Genomic DNA, 15,810 nt, shown 5'->3' with positions numbered 1-15,810 from the left:
TTCTCCAAAGCAGCAGAGTTTCAGAGAATAGGCTGAAGACCCTGACAAACTCTCCAAGCCTTCTCACTCTTCTTCCTCAGAAGTCTCCACACTTCTCCAGGATTCTGCTGGCTCTTGTATCTTCACTCAAGACACCAGACAACTCAGTAGTCTTATATAAAAGATCTACTTTATTCTACTATATACAAATAACTAATGCCCTCACAATCTCCAATACTCCAACTATATCTCCAAACTACCCACAAAATACATTGGCAAACATAGCAATTATTATAGCCATTGTTAAACACCACCCACTAGTCAGTTTCCACCCAGTGGGCGTGTACATTCATTTTGATTGGCTCACATAGTTCAACCCATACTTAAGAGTTTCATCATTTCACCTTGTACACTTAATGAATCTCAGGTGTTTCCAATTGTACATTCTATAATTCTGTCCTTGACATTCAGGACTTCTAAATTACATTAGCTTTTTCACCTGTGTGGCTTCTTAATTGCTTTTGCTTAGTCACTGTGACTTTCACATACATGTTTTATTTCTTCTACTGTATATCCCATGTTGCATTTTCCTTAACATGAAGATAGGAGGAAGGGACACCAACAGTCTAAGATATGTGGACGACGCATTATTAACAGAAGAAAACATTAATGACGTGGAACAATTACTAAGGAAGGTCAAGGAAGAAAGTACAAAGATAGGTCTGCTGCTAAACATATAATAAACAACAATAATGACCACGGAGGACCTACATATATTTGAATTAGATAATGAGGAAACTGAAGTAGTCAGTGATTTCTTGCACATGGGATCCAACGCTGCCCCGAATGGAGACTGCGACTAGGAATGGGAAGGGAAGCCATGAAAGAACTACAGAAGATCCTAAAGAGTAAAGATATACAATTGAGCACTAAAGTCAGAATCATCTAAGCCATAGTATTCCCAATCACTATGTATGGATATGAGAGCTAGACTGTGAAAAAAGCAGATAAAAAGAAGAGTGTTGGAGAAGAGTGCTGAGGATACTGTGGACAGCGAGAAAGAAAAAATAAATGGGTTCTTGAGCAAATCAAGCCAGAAATACCCCAGGAGGCCAAGATGATTAATTTGAGGCTATCATACTTTGGCCATATCATGAGAAGGCACGGCCCATTGGAAAACTCAGGAGCCCTGGTGGCGCAGTGGTTAAATGCCTGTACTGCAGCCACTCACTAAACCATAAGGTGGCCAGGGCTCAAGCTCGACTCAGGCTTGCATCCTTCTGAGGTCACCAGCTTGTTGGGGGCAATTAACTTACAGTTGTAAACTGCTTAGAGACTTGGTTTTTTTGTGGGTTTTTCGGGCTATGTGGCCATGTTCTTTAAGTTTATTCCTGATGTTTTGCCAGCATCTGTGGCTGGCATCTTCAGAGAATGCTAACCTGGAAGGTTATAGAACATGGCCACATAGCCCAAAAAACTCACAAAAAACTATGGATGCTTGCCATGAAAGCCTTTGACTTCACATTGCTTAGAGACTGCTTAGTTCAGTATGAAGCAGTATATAAAATGAAGCTACTATTGCTATGGCTAAAAGACTTTAATGCTGGAGAAGGCAGAGGGTAGAATAAGAAGAGGTAGACTACTCACCAGATGGATAGACTAAAGTAGGGAGGACACAGGCATGAGCCTGCAGGAAATGAGCAAAGCAGTGGAAGACAGGGAGACTTGCAGATGTCTAATCCACAGGGTCGCCGTGACTTGAAGTTGACTTGAGAGCAACTAACAACGAATCTCTGAAGCAAATCAAACACCGGGTGCATCTACACTGTAGAAATAATGCAGTTTGACACCACTTTAACTGTTGTAGTTCCATCCTATGGAATCTTGGGAACTGTGGTTTTACAAGGTCTTTAGCCTTCACTGCCAAAGAGTGCTGGTTCCTTACAAAACTATAAATCCTAGGGTTCTGTAGGATCATAGCATCATGGTAGAATAAGTGGTGTCAAAATGCATTATTTCTACTTTGTAACTTCAGCTACTACTTCTTCCCTGCCCTCTGCCACTGGCATCTTTGATCTTATTTTTTCTACATTTCCCACTGTGAAGTAGATGGAAATGACACTCTTGGGGGCCTGCCTGTGGTATTCTTATGAATCTGTAGGGTCTTTTCTCATTAGTAAAATACGTAATGGGGGGAAACAGCATTCTGACAAGAATATCACTGGATCATCTGTGTATGACAAAATAACATTATTATTGTTGGGATGATTGTAGCAGTGATGATGATCTGTATCACACTAGTAATGTATATGTCCAATAATCCAACACATAAACACTGGAAGATAAGTTTGCTGAGAGATAATGGCCCATGCTGAACTGGGAAGCTCCATATTTGAGGATGGATTTGAATTTGGGTCTCCCAACTCAAAGTCCAACACTCTAAACTTTACACTATTTTGGTTCATTCTGTACAATGCCATATACAAGTACTACCAAGACAAAAACATGGTGGTAGAAAAAGAACACAGTAATTAAAGTGTCTCAGAACTGATTTGAAGAACTAGAAAATGGCAGTGCTAAGTAGAGAACTTATTTTAGCTCTGGGGCTGAATTCTATTGTAGGGAAAATCTAGCGGATGGTGCCAAATCCAAAACTGTGATACCAAAAAGCACCAGCATCCTTACTGTAAAGTTCTTATTGCACATAATTAAGCCGTAAGAGAGCTATTTCGTTCTTTCGGAATGGAGAAAAGATTATTTAGTCCTAGCTAGAGGAGATCCATTGAATCAGTTGGGTCTACCTACATGTTGATCACCATTCAGTTCAAATCCCTCCTCAAAAATGGAAATTATAAAGCTGAATGGGCCTACTCCACTTGGGTCTAACCAACAGGACTCCAGACTGTATAAAAGTTGGGAAGACATCAAACAGTGGTATGATGGGGAAAGATGAGAGCACATTAGAAAGCATAAGAAGGAAGTAATATATTTTGTGATTCTAAGTCTTCCATGGACTTAGCTATCCTTCTTTTCTTGTATGGACTCCTTCCTCTCTTTTGTTATTTCCATAAGTTATAGAGTACTTATACAAGACTTGCTAAGGGCAATACAGAAGCATAATTAGAGACTGTGCCACTTCCTTAATTGACATATTATTTAGGCACATGGATAAGCTTTTTTTTTGTCCTATGCTGCCAGAAATTGAAGACAGAACAAAGAAGATGAAAAGCTGTACTGGTAGGAGAAGCAGGGAGAGAAAAAATCATCGAATACAAATAACACAGTTGCATGGAGCACTCATATTTCATTAGAAGATTAGCGAGCATATTTATCAGTATTTTACTCCCTACCTGACATCACTGGAATGTGTTTAGTTTGTTGTTGCATTTTTTTTCTTTAAAAAGCAAAACCATGTCACGCTAACATTATTCACACATTCCCAATTTCATCAAGAGTTTTTCCTTCATGGGAATGCAGAGTATTCAAACACTGATCAGTGAAAATGCTTAGAATATATTTTCACAGCACATCAAGGTCCAAGATGTGTAAGTATTTTTGGTCAACAATTATGAGGGGCCAATAAAGACCAAAACAAGGCCAAAATAAAGCAAAACAACTATGAAGTGATCCCCGCCAGCCTCAGTGAAATCACAGGTTTCCACATGGTACCATAGTAATTTATCTCATCTCTACCTGAAGCTCATGCAAGAAGGGAAATTAAACAACACTTTTGTGGCTCCTGCAAAAAAAAGTTCGGCCCTGCAGAGGGCATGAGTTTTTAAAACTAGCAACAGTGAGGTTGAGCCCTGAATAGCAATAATTTTGACATATATAAAGTAGTTAAGGAAACAACAAGGGGCATGCTTATCATCACCTTTTCCTGTATATAATGAATGGCTTGACATCCATTCCTAGAGAACAAAGTAAAATTCTGCATTTGAGAACACTAAAATGTGTGGTGGGGGTAGGACATGTTCTCTTGCCCTCACATTGGGCAATGGCCTCCAGTGAGGTTCTCTCACTATAATCACAGGCATTTCAGCAGTATATGACATAATCAGGGACCTAGTTCTAGTTTAACAAACTATCATTGTTTTTCTCAGTAGAAATGAACTGAGATGGAATACTCAGTGGTTTCCTCCACACCAACCACATGCTGTATTAGGAGAAAAGGGAATATAGCTTGAAATAATTAACTAACCTGCTGATGAAGCAAATAATGTGGGATATGTTCAACCAAGACTCTCTCAAGTTTTTCTATTAGTTTTAAAATTAAAAAAATAATCTAAAGTTACCAAAAAAAGTGTTTTTGTTTATCAAGACATTTCAGCATTCTTCCAGGAACAATATCACACACAGATTTTTACAAAAGCAGAACCTGCAGTGTTTGAATGGATTGCATAGATATTAGAGTTTGTCTGAATTTTGCCACTCACACCCTTTTTCTGTGACAACTACAAAATCTTTTCATACGTTTAAGGCATCTTGGTGCAAAAGACAAGCATTTTTCCAGGTAATTTAAGAAGTTGCTTTGTTTCAAGCTCATTAGGTATATTTCCAACTTTCAAAATTAAATAAATGAAAAGTTTAATACTGAAATGCAGACATGTAGACACACTCACACATGCATACAGTGCTATGCTCTCCATGTTCTGGAGAATCCTCACTTACTGTGCCTGAGGAGGCATACATATTGGACTGATAAGCAATGACTGCCATGTGGTTGCTCCCACCAATAGGAGCTGCTTCAGTAACTATATACTCTATAGGAGAAAAAAAAAGCTTAGCATCTAAATTCAAGCTTCTCGTCTGTCGTTTCCCTAACAAGTCAGGGTTAGGATATGAATTTGGCTTATGATTCTTGGAAGAGAATCCAAGAGAGAAGGTATGCTTAGGATTCAGATGCAATGCTAACCTTTGCCCTGTTTGTGAGTTCCTATTATTTATTTATTCAGTTAAAACAAGTATAACTCCCACACATTAAATTTTCCTTTCTCAAGAGCTGGTCAGTGATCCAAACCCACCAGAACAAAAACAAATAATGGGACAATTTGGCCTCTTTTTGAAGGGAGTTCCACAGCCCTAGATAAGTTGTTTCCATTGGCAAGAATTGTCAAGGTAGGAGCTACTGCCTAGTGTGTACCAGAACAGTGAGTTCTGAATTATTGATAAGCAAGGGTTCTGCTTATTATTTTGTGTGAATGGGCCATTGTGTTTCCAGAAGCATGGATGTGTACCTTATGAATATGGAAGCTACATTGCTTTTTTTACAGAGAGTAAAGCATGCATAGGTAGGAAATTTTAAAAGGTAATTGTGCTTACCATCATCCAAATAGGCTTGGTCAAGATTCTGTTCCTGTTTGACAGTAACTCCCGTTGATACTGTTTCTTTCTGATCACTTACTGGTGGTCCATTTTTGACTGTTCTCTGCTGCTGAATCACCGTAGGGTATGAACTTGGGCTTAATCTTTGTGCTTGGCTGACCTGAGGCTGGCTGGGTCTCACACCACTGGATGTGAAATTTTCACTACACATGATGTGCTGAAATTCTTGATGGCTTTCACACCTTAGCTGTTGATTGGTCGTAGGAGAGCAGTGAATCACAGGAGAAGATTGTTGATTGGCTGAAGAATGATGGAGCACTCCTGAGCTTTGGCTAGGGGATCCTGTGTGTACTAGCACTGACCTGTGAACATCCGGAATGGAGACTTGTGCAGCCATCAAGCTGGATTGCTGGTAGCCCAGGTGGCTAGGACTGAGACTCTTGCTTCTTTGATATATTACAGCCCCTGGGTTTTGTTGAGGATACTGAGATTCAGGAGAAGACAGGCTTGAACGCAACTGCTGGCAGGAAGCCATTGTGGCCACAAGACAGGAAGGAGACTCGGAGACCATTGTATGGTGTGAATAATAAGGCTGTGTTACTGTTCTCAGACCACTGTGTACTGTATTGCAGATTAAAGCTGGATCATAATCATCAATGGGTTCTGTTTTGATGGAAGGCACTGGAACAAAGTGTACACAAAGGACATGATTCTAAACAGCTATGAAACAGTTAAGAGGAGGAAGCAGAATTGACATAAACAACAAACACATTGTACAGTTCCCCTAATAGTCATAGGCTTGCATGGGGCAGTGAGCTTCTTCTGTATTTTAATCTAAGCTTTAAAGGAAGTATTCCTATCTGCAAAAGATTCAGAGCTTTGGATAGCACCTTTAAAGTTCTAATTTAATTCCAGACTGGATTCCCTGATCCACTGACAAAGGAGCCATCACTAGTTCTATTCATGCACAACTTCAATATTGGGCTAGTGCAACATCAAGCAACAGCTTCAATATGTGAAAGGGCCATAACAGGGCAGGGAGAATTTTCATGGTTCTCATTGTTATTTCAAACACAATACTTTCCATGGACTCAGCCTGAAACATGGGGTTACTCTAAATTGTGTGCACATAAGCAAAACTTCCACATGTAGATATCACAGAATCATCCTTCAGATCTGTGAAGTCTAGGCCGTACCTAGTCAGCTATCTTGGATAATTCATCATCTTAATGTCAGTTTTTCATATTTTTCCCTATCTTCTCCCCCCCCCCCCCCCCATCTGTTATTAATGAGCAGTATCCCATTTCAAATCAGGGTAATCTAAATTCCAAGCCTACAAAAAGCTGAATTCTGAAAAACATATGAAGAAAGACTTTATTGTTGGTTCTTCTCAGGGGCTGAACAAACAGCAGCCTCCAGCCACCCTTTCTTCAGCTGGATTGGGACCGCAGCAACCACATGCCATGGCCCCAATCCAGCCTTTCCAGCTTTTTGCAGCTCCTATTTGCACCCTGAAAAGGGCACCATAACCACAGTGCCACAGCTTGACAGGGCTCCGGTGCTGCATCATTTGGACGTAGCGCCGGATGAGCGCCATGATGCCATGCACCATGTGAAGTCGTGAACAGGGTCATGGTGCCCTGGGGGCGGAGTCAGGGCATGTGTCATGTGGATGTGACACCCCACCTCTGCCCCGAGGCCAGCCTTAATGGACAGTCTGAACAGGGGCTCAGTTAAAAAAGGAATAAAATTAACAAATTAAAAACATAATTATGCTATTCGTGTGTACTTCCTCCATTCTCGCAGACTTGGGATCAATGCCCTTCGATTATCCATGGCGGTGAACAGAGGGAGATAAAATGGGGTGCGCACCTGTACACCCCCATGGGAGCATGCCTCCATTCAATCCAATAGGACTTGAGTATGCGTGTTTTTTCATTTTTCCCAGGGGGTCTGAAATGGATCCCCCACAAAAAAGGAAAGGCGATTGTATCTATAATTATGAAATTCTTCTTCCAGGGGAAAGGACAAATATGCACTGTTTTAAAACAAATATCTACTAGTCATTAAAAAAATATCAGTATTAAATGTTTAAATGTAAAAACAATGAAGAGATGGAGAATTAAAGGAGGGACTTATGAACCTTCATTGACGGTGTTAAGCTTTATTGTTTAAGAATTAGTTTCATCTGTTTTGAGGTGGGGACGCGAGAGAAGGCCTTCTCAGTGGCTGCCCCTAGACTCTGGAACTCCTTTCCCAGGGAGGCTAGAATGGCTCCCTCCTTGTTGGCCTTCCGCCTCCAGGTGAAGACCTACCTGTTTAGACAGGCTTTTAAAACAAAATGTTTGTAAAGGATCAGCTTGGGATGTTGTTTCATTTTAAAATGTGTTATACAGTTTTATCTTTTTAAAATGTATTTCATTCTTTTAATAGCTATCTATTTTAACATTGTAATAATTTAATTCCTTTTTAATGCACCTCTTTTCTACATTTTAATTGTATTGTTCTTTTAGTATTGTGAAGCCATTCTGAGTCCCAGTTCTGGGGAAAGAATGGGATACAAATAAATATAATAATAAAAATGGATCAAAGTGTTCACTACTTGTAGTTGAGCAGAAAATATATTTCTAATAAAACACCTACATAGGTATGCTCAAGAACAGCCACAAGTAAATTTGCTGAATATTTTGCTCCAAGCAGCTTTCCATAAATAATTACCTGGATGGTAGGTGAAATGTTGTGGCTGGCTTTTTTTCCTTTTTCCATTGATCACATAGAAATTCACCTTGACAGGAGTACGAATGTGCTTGTTCCGATATTCTGGTATCTCTACAAAAAGCATATTCTAAAAAATAATAGGAAGTGGGTATGGGGAAGAGACAACAATATGACATTAGAGTGTTCACTGGACCATGGCTATTACACCATGGAATGCCTCCTAGAAGTATTTCCCCCCACATAACAGATCTTGGGTGAGGAGAAAACAGACTTTCTTGTTTACTGAAGAAGTACTAGTAGCCTCAGGTCCAAAACACACTGCAGAAACAATCCAGTTTAAGACAGCTTTAACTATCCTGGCTCAGTGCTAGAGAATCCTGGGAATTGTAGTGTATTATGGCACCAGAGCTTTCCTACACAGAAGGCTAAATGTCTCTCAATACTACAGTTCCAAGAATTCCGTAGTATTGAGCCATGGCAGTTGAACAGTCTCAAACTGGATTACTTTTGTAGTGTGTTTTGGACCTTAAATAACCTTTTTCCTCCATACTATTTATGCAACTGGACTAGGAGACAAGGGGCATTGTCATGATTTAATGTCTGTCATCCATAGGGTAAGCTAGCCTCATTGCCTTACATCTAGCTATTGTGTACATTTGCTGGTGGCATATTCATTTTATCCAGGGATCACTCTATTCTTCTGTAGGCTGCAGTCATTTGGTACATTTTCAAATACCTCTGGCCATTTGCTTATGGATTCTAAGGTATGAAGGAATCATCACAATGCAGTACTCAAGGATTAAACATAATAGCCACTATTCAAAATCTATGGAAACTATGGGAATTTAGGTGATAGTTAGGGGACTGCTAAACTCTTTTCATGCAGAGAAGACCTTTCAGTAAATAAAAAACATTTCAGATCAATGAGTTTAACAATGCACTCAGATCAGTGTTGGACTGAAACCCCAGTGTTTAGAAGGCTTTTCTTGTTGCCACTAAATGAATCTGGATATCTATGGAGAAAAGGAAGAGAATATGCTGATACAACTTACAGGCTGGCTCTTATCTTTATCCACTGTGGCTTCCATCTCCCATATCTGTTGCCCATCTGGAAAAACAATTAAATCCTGCATAACGACTGTGTTCCAGAACGTACCAGATACACATGTAGTTAAAAAGTTAAATCACCATGCTCCCTTCAAAGCCCATTAAAGCACTTTCAAGCGTTTAAAGCACTTTGTGCACATTATCCGGCTGTACGTTATATAACCATTCTGGAAGTTATTCTTCTCCATACCACGAATAGGAGTTTGAAGATTAAAGTATAGTGGCTTTCTTGGGACTACTGAATGAGTTCATATCAGAAATGACTTCAAATTGGAGCCTTCCAAAATCATGTCGTAATCCTTTGTTTATTTACCTGGAAGTAAATCTCATTCAACATTTCATCTTTCCTCTCAGGAAAAATGAATATGACTGGTCTCCCAGTTTCTTAACCACTACACCATGTAGCAAATCACTAACATGATAAACTCCTCATTAGCTGTAAATATTTGGTTTTTGAGAAACATTAGCAAAGGGTTTTCAAAATTATTTTTAGGACTTCAACAGAATGTCATGGTCTCCCTAAGCATTTCTTTTAATATTAATTATTTACAGATCAATAACACAAGAATTATGCCCACTGGAATTTTGCTAATTTTTTTCTGACTTTGCAAATGCCTTAAGTAGCAAATATATCTGATTCCCAAGGAGGGCCTGTTAACCTAGTCACAGCTTTTCCTAGCTGGCACAGAAGAGAAACAATTGATAAGTATCCTCCAAGAAGTCTTTTAACAGGTTTTTAAAATGCTAAGATGTTCCCACAACTTGAGCCTCTTCCATGAGCTAAAACTTTCCTAGTTCCTTCAGCTCTTGTTGCTCTTAAGACCTTACATGAGTTCTTTCCTTCCTCTTTACTTTGTCAGCATATTACAGGCAGTGTAGACTGCCATTTCATTGACACTTGAAGCATGCTTCAACTTCCTTGGATTGCTCCTGGGTATATTCATGTGAACCTGGCTTAGTGATGAATGGAATGGAAAATAACTTCTTCCACATTCAGTTATACCAGTGCTCCCAAGCAAATTATTATTTTTTTAAAAAAGTCATCCCATATTTAACTTTTCAATCATCCAAACCCTTTGGTCCTCCTGCTCATTGCTAGCATCTGGTAATTGTTGTCCTGAGGGATGATGTTAAAAAGATACAACTATTCTAGCAGAATGGTTAGGAAGAAAGATACACCTAATGTATGCCACTAAGATATTTTGGTCTGGAAGCCATGGCCTATATGGAGCGGCTTAGGGAATGGAGTATGTTTAGCCTGGACAAGAGAAGGTTAAGAGGTGACATGATAACAATGTTTAAATATTTGAAGGAGGGGGGGGGGGTCATATTCAGGATTGAGCAAGCTTTTTTTCTGCTACTCTAGAGAACAGGACACTGGATTCAAGCTACAGGACAGGATATTGCATCTCAGCATTAGGAAGACCTTCCTTATGGTATGAGCTGTTCAACAATGGAATACGTTGCCTCTGAGTGCAGCGTAGTCTCCTTCTTTGAAAAATTTTAAAGAGAGGGCAGATGGCCATCTGTCAGGAGTGCTTTGTTTGTGTATTCCTGCACGGCAAGGGGTTGGACTGGATGGTCCTTGTGGTCTCTTCCAACTTATAAGTCTATGATTCCATGATTCTATGGTGCTTGGAGTCCTATTTAAGTCAAACCAGAGATCCTACTTGAGACTTGGCTCTGGATAACATGAAATAAGCACGTCTATTTTCTAGAGGATGGTAAGGAAGAGGATTAGAGAGAATTTTAGAAGCCAGAACAACCAGTTCAAAGCAAGGAACTTGCAAGCCATGTCAGTATTGTTAGAAGCTTGGAATAAAATCACCATCCCTTGGGGTAGTATGGGAAGGTGGTAGTAGAGGAGGAGGGATGATGACTCAGATGTATTTGAGTCAGAAAAACCTCTGGGACTGCCCCTGAGGTGATTGCAATTTACACCCTGGCCCTTTCTTAAGGGGGTTTTCCTACAGGAAAACAGTACTCCATTGTTTTTATAGTCAGCTAGTGTGTAAGGTTTCCAAATTTTCACAGTGTGTTGATTTGTCGTTTCCAAACCACCCGGGATAAGCACAGCAGCTGTACAGCTCAAGTGAATACTCCACTTTCTAAACAGGTTAATTACAGCACTGTCACACACAATCAGCCAAGTCAAGGTGACCTAGACTTCAAACCAGTAGACTAAACATTGGACAGGCAGCTTAAGTTCAGGTATACACTGTGCTTTTAACAATAACTGCAGTAATAATTAAATAAATACACATGGGCACAACCAAGGCAACACAGTTTTGAGCCAAGAGCTCAATTCAACTGCTCAAATGCTGGGTTCTGCAACCTCTGTGCAAGGTTAGCAAGTCTGCAGAATTTATTCTGCTTCTGTTAATCATGAGAAAGGGTAAGGAGCTAGGAAGCACAATGGATCTCTCCCTCTTTCTCACTCACTTGAAATCTTTTTAAACCAGCTTCACAGGACTTGCACTGAGAGCATTATGGATTAAGTACTGACTCTTGGCACAAACAGGACTGCTGGTTGGAGGCCAAAGTTGCTGCCCATTTTAGCTAGGTGTTTCCTACAGCAGCTCCTGATCTTCTAGGCTGGAGCAATCAGCAGACACTGGAGGACCAATCTAGTAAAATCAAATGAATGGATAAGAAAACTCATGGGGCTCCAGCCTTCTGTCTGGACAAGCTATTGCAGGGTGAAGTTGCTGTGGTTCTTAACATCTGTCTCTCTACTTCCTTGCTTCTATCCTGTCTGTCTTCAAGTACCTGCTTACTTATGTGCAGATGTAGAATTAAAATTCAAAGCAAGGTGTATCAGTCGTACAATGCAAGCAACACTAGAAAGCAGAACCAAGGTGGGCAGATCACCTTGCATTTCATGAAGACTGCAATACAGGAGATAATAATGCTACTCTATTTTACATAGGTGTTACAGTGATTACAACGAGACAAAGAATGCATAGTGATTATTATTTCAGCATCTGAAACAGCTATATGAATTGCTACATCTTGATTATATTTGCTTATTTCTTGCTTCCCTCCCTCCCCCAGCAGGCAATGGATCACTAATGAAACAAATACAAATCCTCCTTGCATGTCCTCCCACCCTGAGACCTTGCCATTAAACAACAGAACAAAACACAGATTAACATGTAAATCACCCAACCTAGGGTCACAAGTATGTATGTATGTGTGTGTGTGTGTGTGTATCCCACTCTCTTCCATGTCAGCAGTCTCTGAAGATGCCAGCCACAGATGCTGGTGAAACGTCAGGAATAAACTCTTCTAAAATACAGCCACATGGCCCGAAAAACCAAAAAAAAAAAAAAACCTATGGATGCCAGCCATGAAAGCCTTCGACTTCACATTTTCATATTCTTAATAGATAGAATTTTGTTTTTAAACCCACAACCATGATTCTTAAGTACATTCTAAAGATTGCACTCAAAGCCCAGTCCTGCTCTCATGGCACACCTGAAAAATTATAAAAACAGGCTGGCTGAATCTGACCAAGGTCCAAGGTATTAATCTTGCTTTTAATTTTAACTGCAAGTGGGGAGTGAGATGTTAGGATACAGTAAAACAAAACAGTTACACCTCCACATGTTGGATTGCAAGTCCCATCATCCCTCACCAGTGTCTGATGGGAAATGTAGCCCAGCAACATCTGAAGAGCCACAAACTGCCCAGCTCAATACAGATATTTTGGAGTTAAGCCAGGTCTATATATAACAGAATTAAGGAGTTAAACCTGGAGTATACATGTAAAATACAAAAATAGTAGTACCTTGATGTGATAAGAGTAGACAGAATTACTTTTTGCTACAGGTGGGACATGCCATTTTTAAATCTACTTCCCAATGGAAGAGAAACACATTCTCTTTCAATAAGAATTCCCAATCAGCCTGCTTGCTGCTGTGCTAGCTTTCTTCTTGCAGTTTTTTTTAATTCAAAGGTCAAAATAACATTTTAAAATCTGACCCAACTATAGTCTAAACATGTACATCTATCCCATAGGGAGTCTGCCATCTGCATCCCACCTTAGTCTACTACATGTGGGGACTCAATATTACAAATACATTCACAAACACTGATCTAATATAAACTGGGCACAGCTTTCAAAATCATACTGAGAACTCTGGAGAAAAAGTACAGATGGCGTATGATATGTAAGCAGAAAGGTACAATTGTTGTGAGATACTGACTTTCTAATATAGGGGTATAAGAGGCTGAATTGTCTCAGGTAACAGATTTCCAAGGAAAACAGTTACTTATTGGGAACATGGAAACACATAAATCAGAATTATATGTCAGTATATTTTTAAATAGTTTTCCTAAAAAATATTAAAGTCCATCAGTCTGAGGGAGGATGTCATTATTTTTGCTTATCTTTATACTCCCTCCTCCAAGACTTCTTGTATACTTGGGGTGTACCTTAAGTCTAAAACATCATCTGGTTATGTTTAGCATTTTAAATTCATACGCTTTTTAGTAGTGCCACCCCAGTGGTTTTGTCACTAAATGAAGTCAAATGTCTCTGTGGCTTTAGCATGATTCATAATATTTCCAGGGTCCATGCCCTGTGGCATCCCAGGAAATCATCAATATGTCTCAGGCTTTGGTCCCTAAAATCTAAAGGCCTGGTATAGTCCTGACAACCCTATGTGGGTCTTTCCCTGAGATGGTGCATACCCACATAACATTATTAACTGAAGGGAGAATCAGAAAGCATATCCATTTCAAAACCTTCTGAGAAAAGATAGTAAGTTGCTGTTATTGTTACAGTGCTGTGTTGTAATTTATCTCCTGGCTGTTACTGAGCTGCTGCTTGGAAGAAAATAGAGGAAATTTTATAACAGCTTTATGGACAGTTTTAAATTTTGGCCTTCCTGTCAGCCAGCTGCCTGTTTTAGATTATTCAGATTCTTATATTTTGTTGTAAGATACTTAGCAACCTGTGATGAAGGTGGGACATAAAATTGCTGGAAGAGCCGGGGGAGTGCCACTAAACATTAATCTGTGTTTGTAATCGAAGTCCCACTGACCTATACTGTCAGACAACAGGTAAATCCATGGGTCGGCAACCTGCGGCCCGCGGGCCACATCCGGCCCCCGGAAGCGCCAGAACCGGCCCCCGCTCGCTCCTGCTGCTGATTGCCGCTGCTCTGGCCGCCATTTTGTTTTTTAAAATGGCGGCGAAGTCTCGCGCGACCTTTCTCGTCGCGCGAGACTTCGCTGCCATTTTAAAAAACAAAATGGCGGCACCCATCTAGGAGGCCCGGTGTGCTCCCTGGAGTCCTGTTCGAGGGCTCCAGGGCCGTGCCAGGCCTCCGAATGGGCGACACCCTCCTCCCTCCTCCTCCTTCGCCCTCCTGGCCCTGCCCTTCGCCCTTCAGGCTCCGCTCTCCTGGCTCTACCCTCCTCCCTTCTCTCTCCGCCCTCCTGGCCCTGCCCTTCACCTTCTGGCTCCGCTCTTCTGGCTCTCCTGGTTCTGCCCTCAGCCCTCCCCCATGGAAGAGCGGGGAGGGGGGGAAGGAGGAGGAGGAGGCAGAGAAAGAAAGAAAGAACGAGTCAGAGCCACTACCACGAGGTTGGTTCATTGGGGGAGGGGGGTTATCGGAAGCTACACCTACTACCTGTGCCTTTGTGGTTTGGGACACAGTGTGCATGCATTTTCCCCTGTTCTGTGGCCTTCAGGTAGCTTCCACGTGCTAACAAATATTGTTATTCTTATGCTTACATCCCTTGGTATTCTCTTTGCAAATCCCTCCACATGGGCTGGCTCTTTGGGTTGAGACATTGTGCATGCATTTGATCTGGATTTCCTGCATGGCAGGGGGTTGGACTGGATGGCCCTTGCAGTCTCTTCCAACTCTATGCTTTCCCTCTGCTTTCTGACTTTCAGATAGCTTGCATGCTGCAAATATTGTTATTCTTATGCTTACATCCCTTGGTATTCTCTTTGCAAAATCCCTCTACATGGGCTGGCTGTTTGGGTTGAGACATTGTGCATGCATTTGATCTGGATTTCCTGCATGGCAGGGGGTTGGACTGGATGGCCCTTGCAGTCTCTTCCAACTCTATGCTTTCCCCCTGCTTTCTGACTTTCAGGTAGCTTGCATGCTGCAAATATTGTTATTCTTATGCTTACATCCCTTGGTATTCCCTTTGCAAAATCCCTCCAGATGGGCTGGCTGTTTGGGTTGAGACATTGTGCATGCATTTGATCTGGATTTCCTGCATGGCAGGGGGTTGGACTGGATGGCCCTTGCAGTCTCTTCCAACTCTATGCTTTCCCTCTGCTTTCTGACTTTCAGGTAGCTTGCATGCTGCAAATATTGTTATTCTTATGCTTATATCCCTTGGTATTCTCTTTGCAAAATCCCTCCACATGGGCTGGCTTGCTCCTTTCTGGATTGAGACAGTGTGCATGCATTTGATCTGGATTTCCTAATTTTTATTTAACTTTACTTGTTCTTGTTCTTCATTTTGAATATTGTATATGTTCCCATTTTGTTTTTTACTTCATATAATGTTTGCAGTGTGTGTAGGAATTATTTATTTTTTATTTATTTATTTATTTTTAAAAAAATTATTTAATTATTACTTTTTGGGCTTTGGCCAAAGGATGGGACCGAGGAGGAGAGGCCAGGCACATGCCTACTTCTCCTTGCGGGA

General features: G+C 40.7%; 1 protein-coding gene across 1 annotated transcript in view; it reads right to left on the bottom strand.

The window, feature by feature from the left end:
- NFATC2 (nuclear factor of activated T cells 2) overlaps positions 1–15,810 on the bottom strand; it is a 161,514-nt gene that overhangs the window by 57,027 nt on the left and 88,677 nt on the right. The window contains exons 7-9 of the mRNA XM_089518501.1: positions 9,075–9,130; positions 8,023–8,149; positions 5,302–5,985 (exon numbers count right to left, since the gene is read on the bottom strand). Coding sequence (XP_089374627.1) covers positions 5,302–5,985; positions 8,023–8,149; positions 9,075–9,130 — 867 coding nt within the window. The remainder of the gene's footprint in view (positions 1–5,301; positions 5,986–8,022; positions 8,150–9,074; positions 9,131–15,810) is intronic.

The sequence above is a fragment of the Sceloporus occidentalis genome, unplaced genomic scaffold (assembly GCF_023333645.1).
Source record: "Sceloporus occidentalis isolate IW3139 unplaced genomic scaffold, rSceOcc1.0.p SCAF_3, whole genome shotgun sequence".
Lineage (NCBI taxonomy): Eukaryota > Metazoa > Chordata > Lepidosauria > Squamata > Phrynosomatidae > Sceloporus > Sceloporus occidentalis.
The sequence above is the reverse complement of the archived record's forward strand: the minus strand, read 5'-3'. Positions and strand labels throughout refer to the sequence as shown.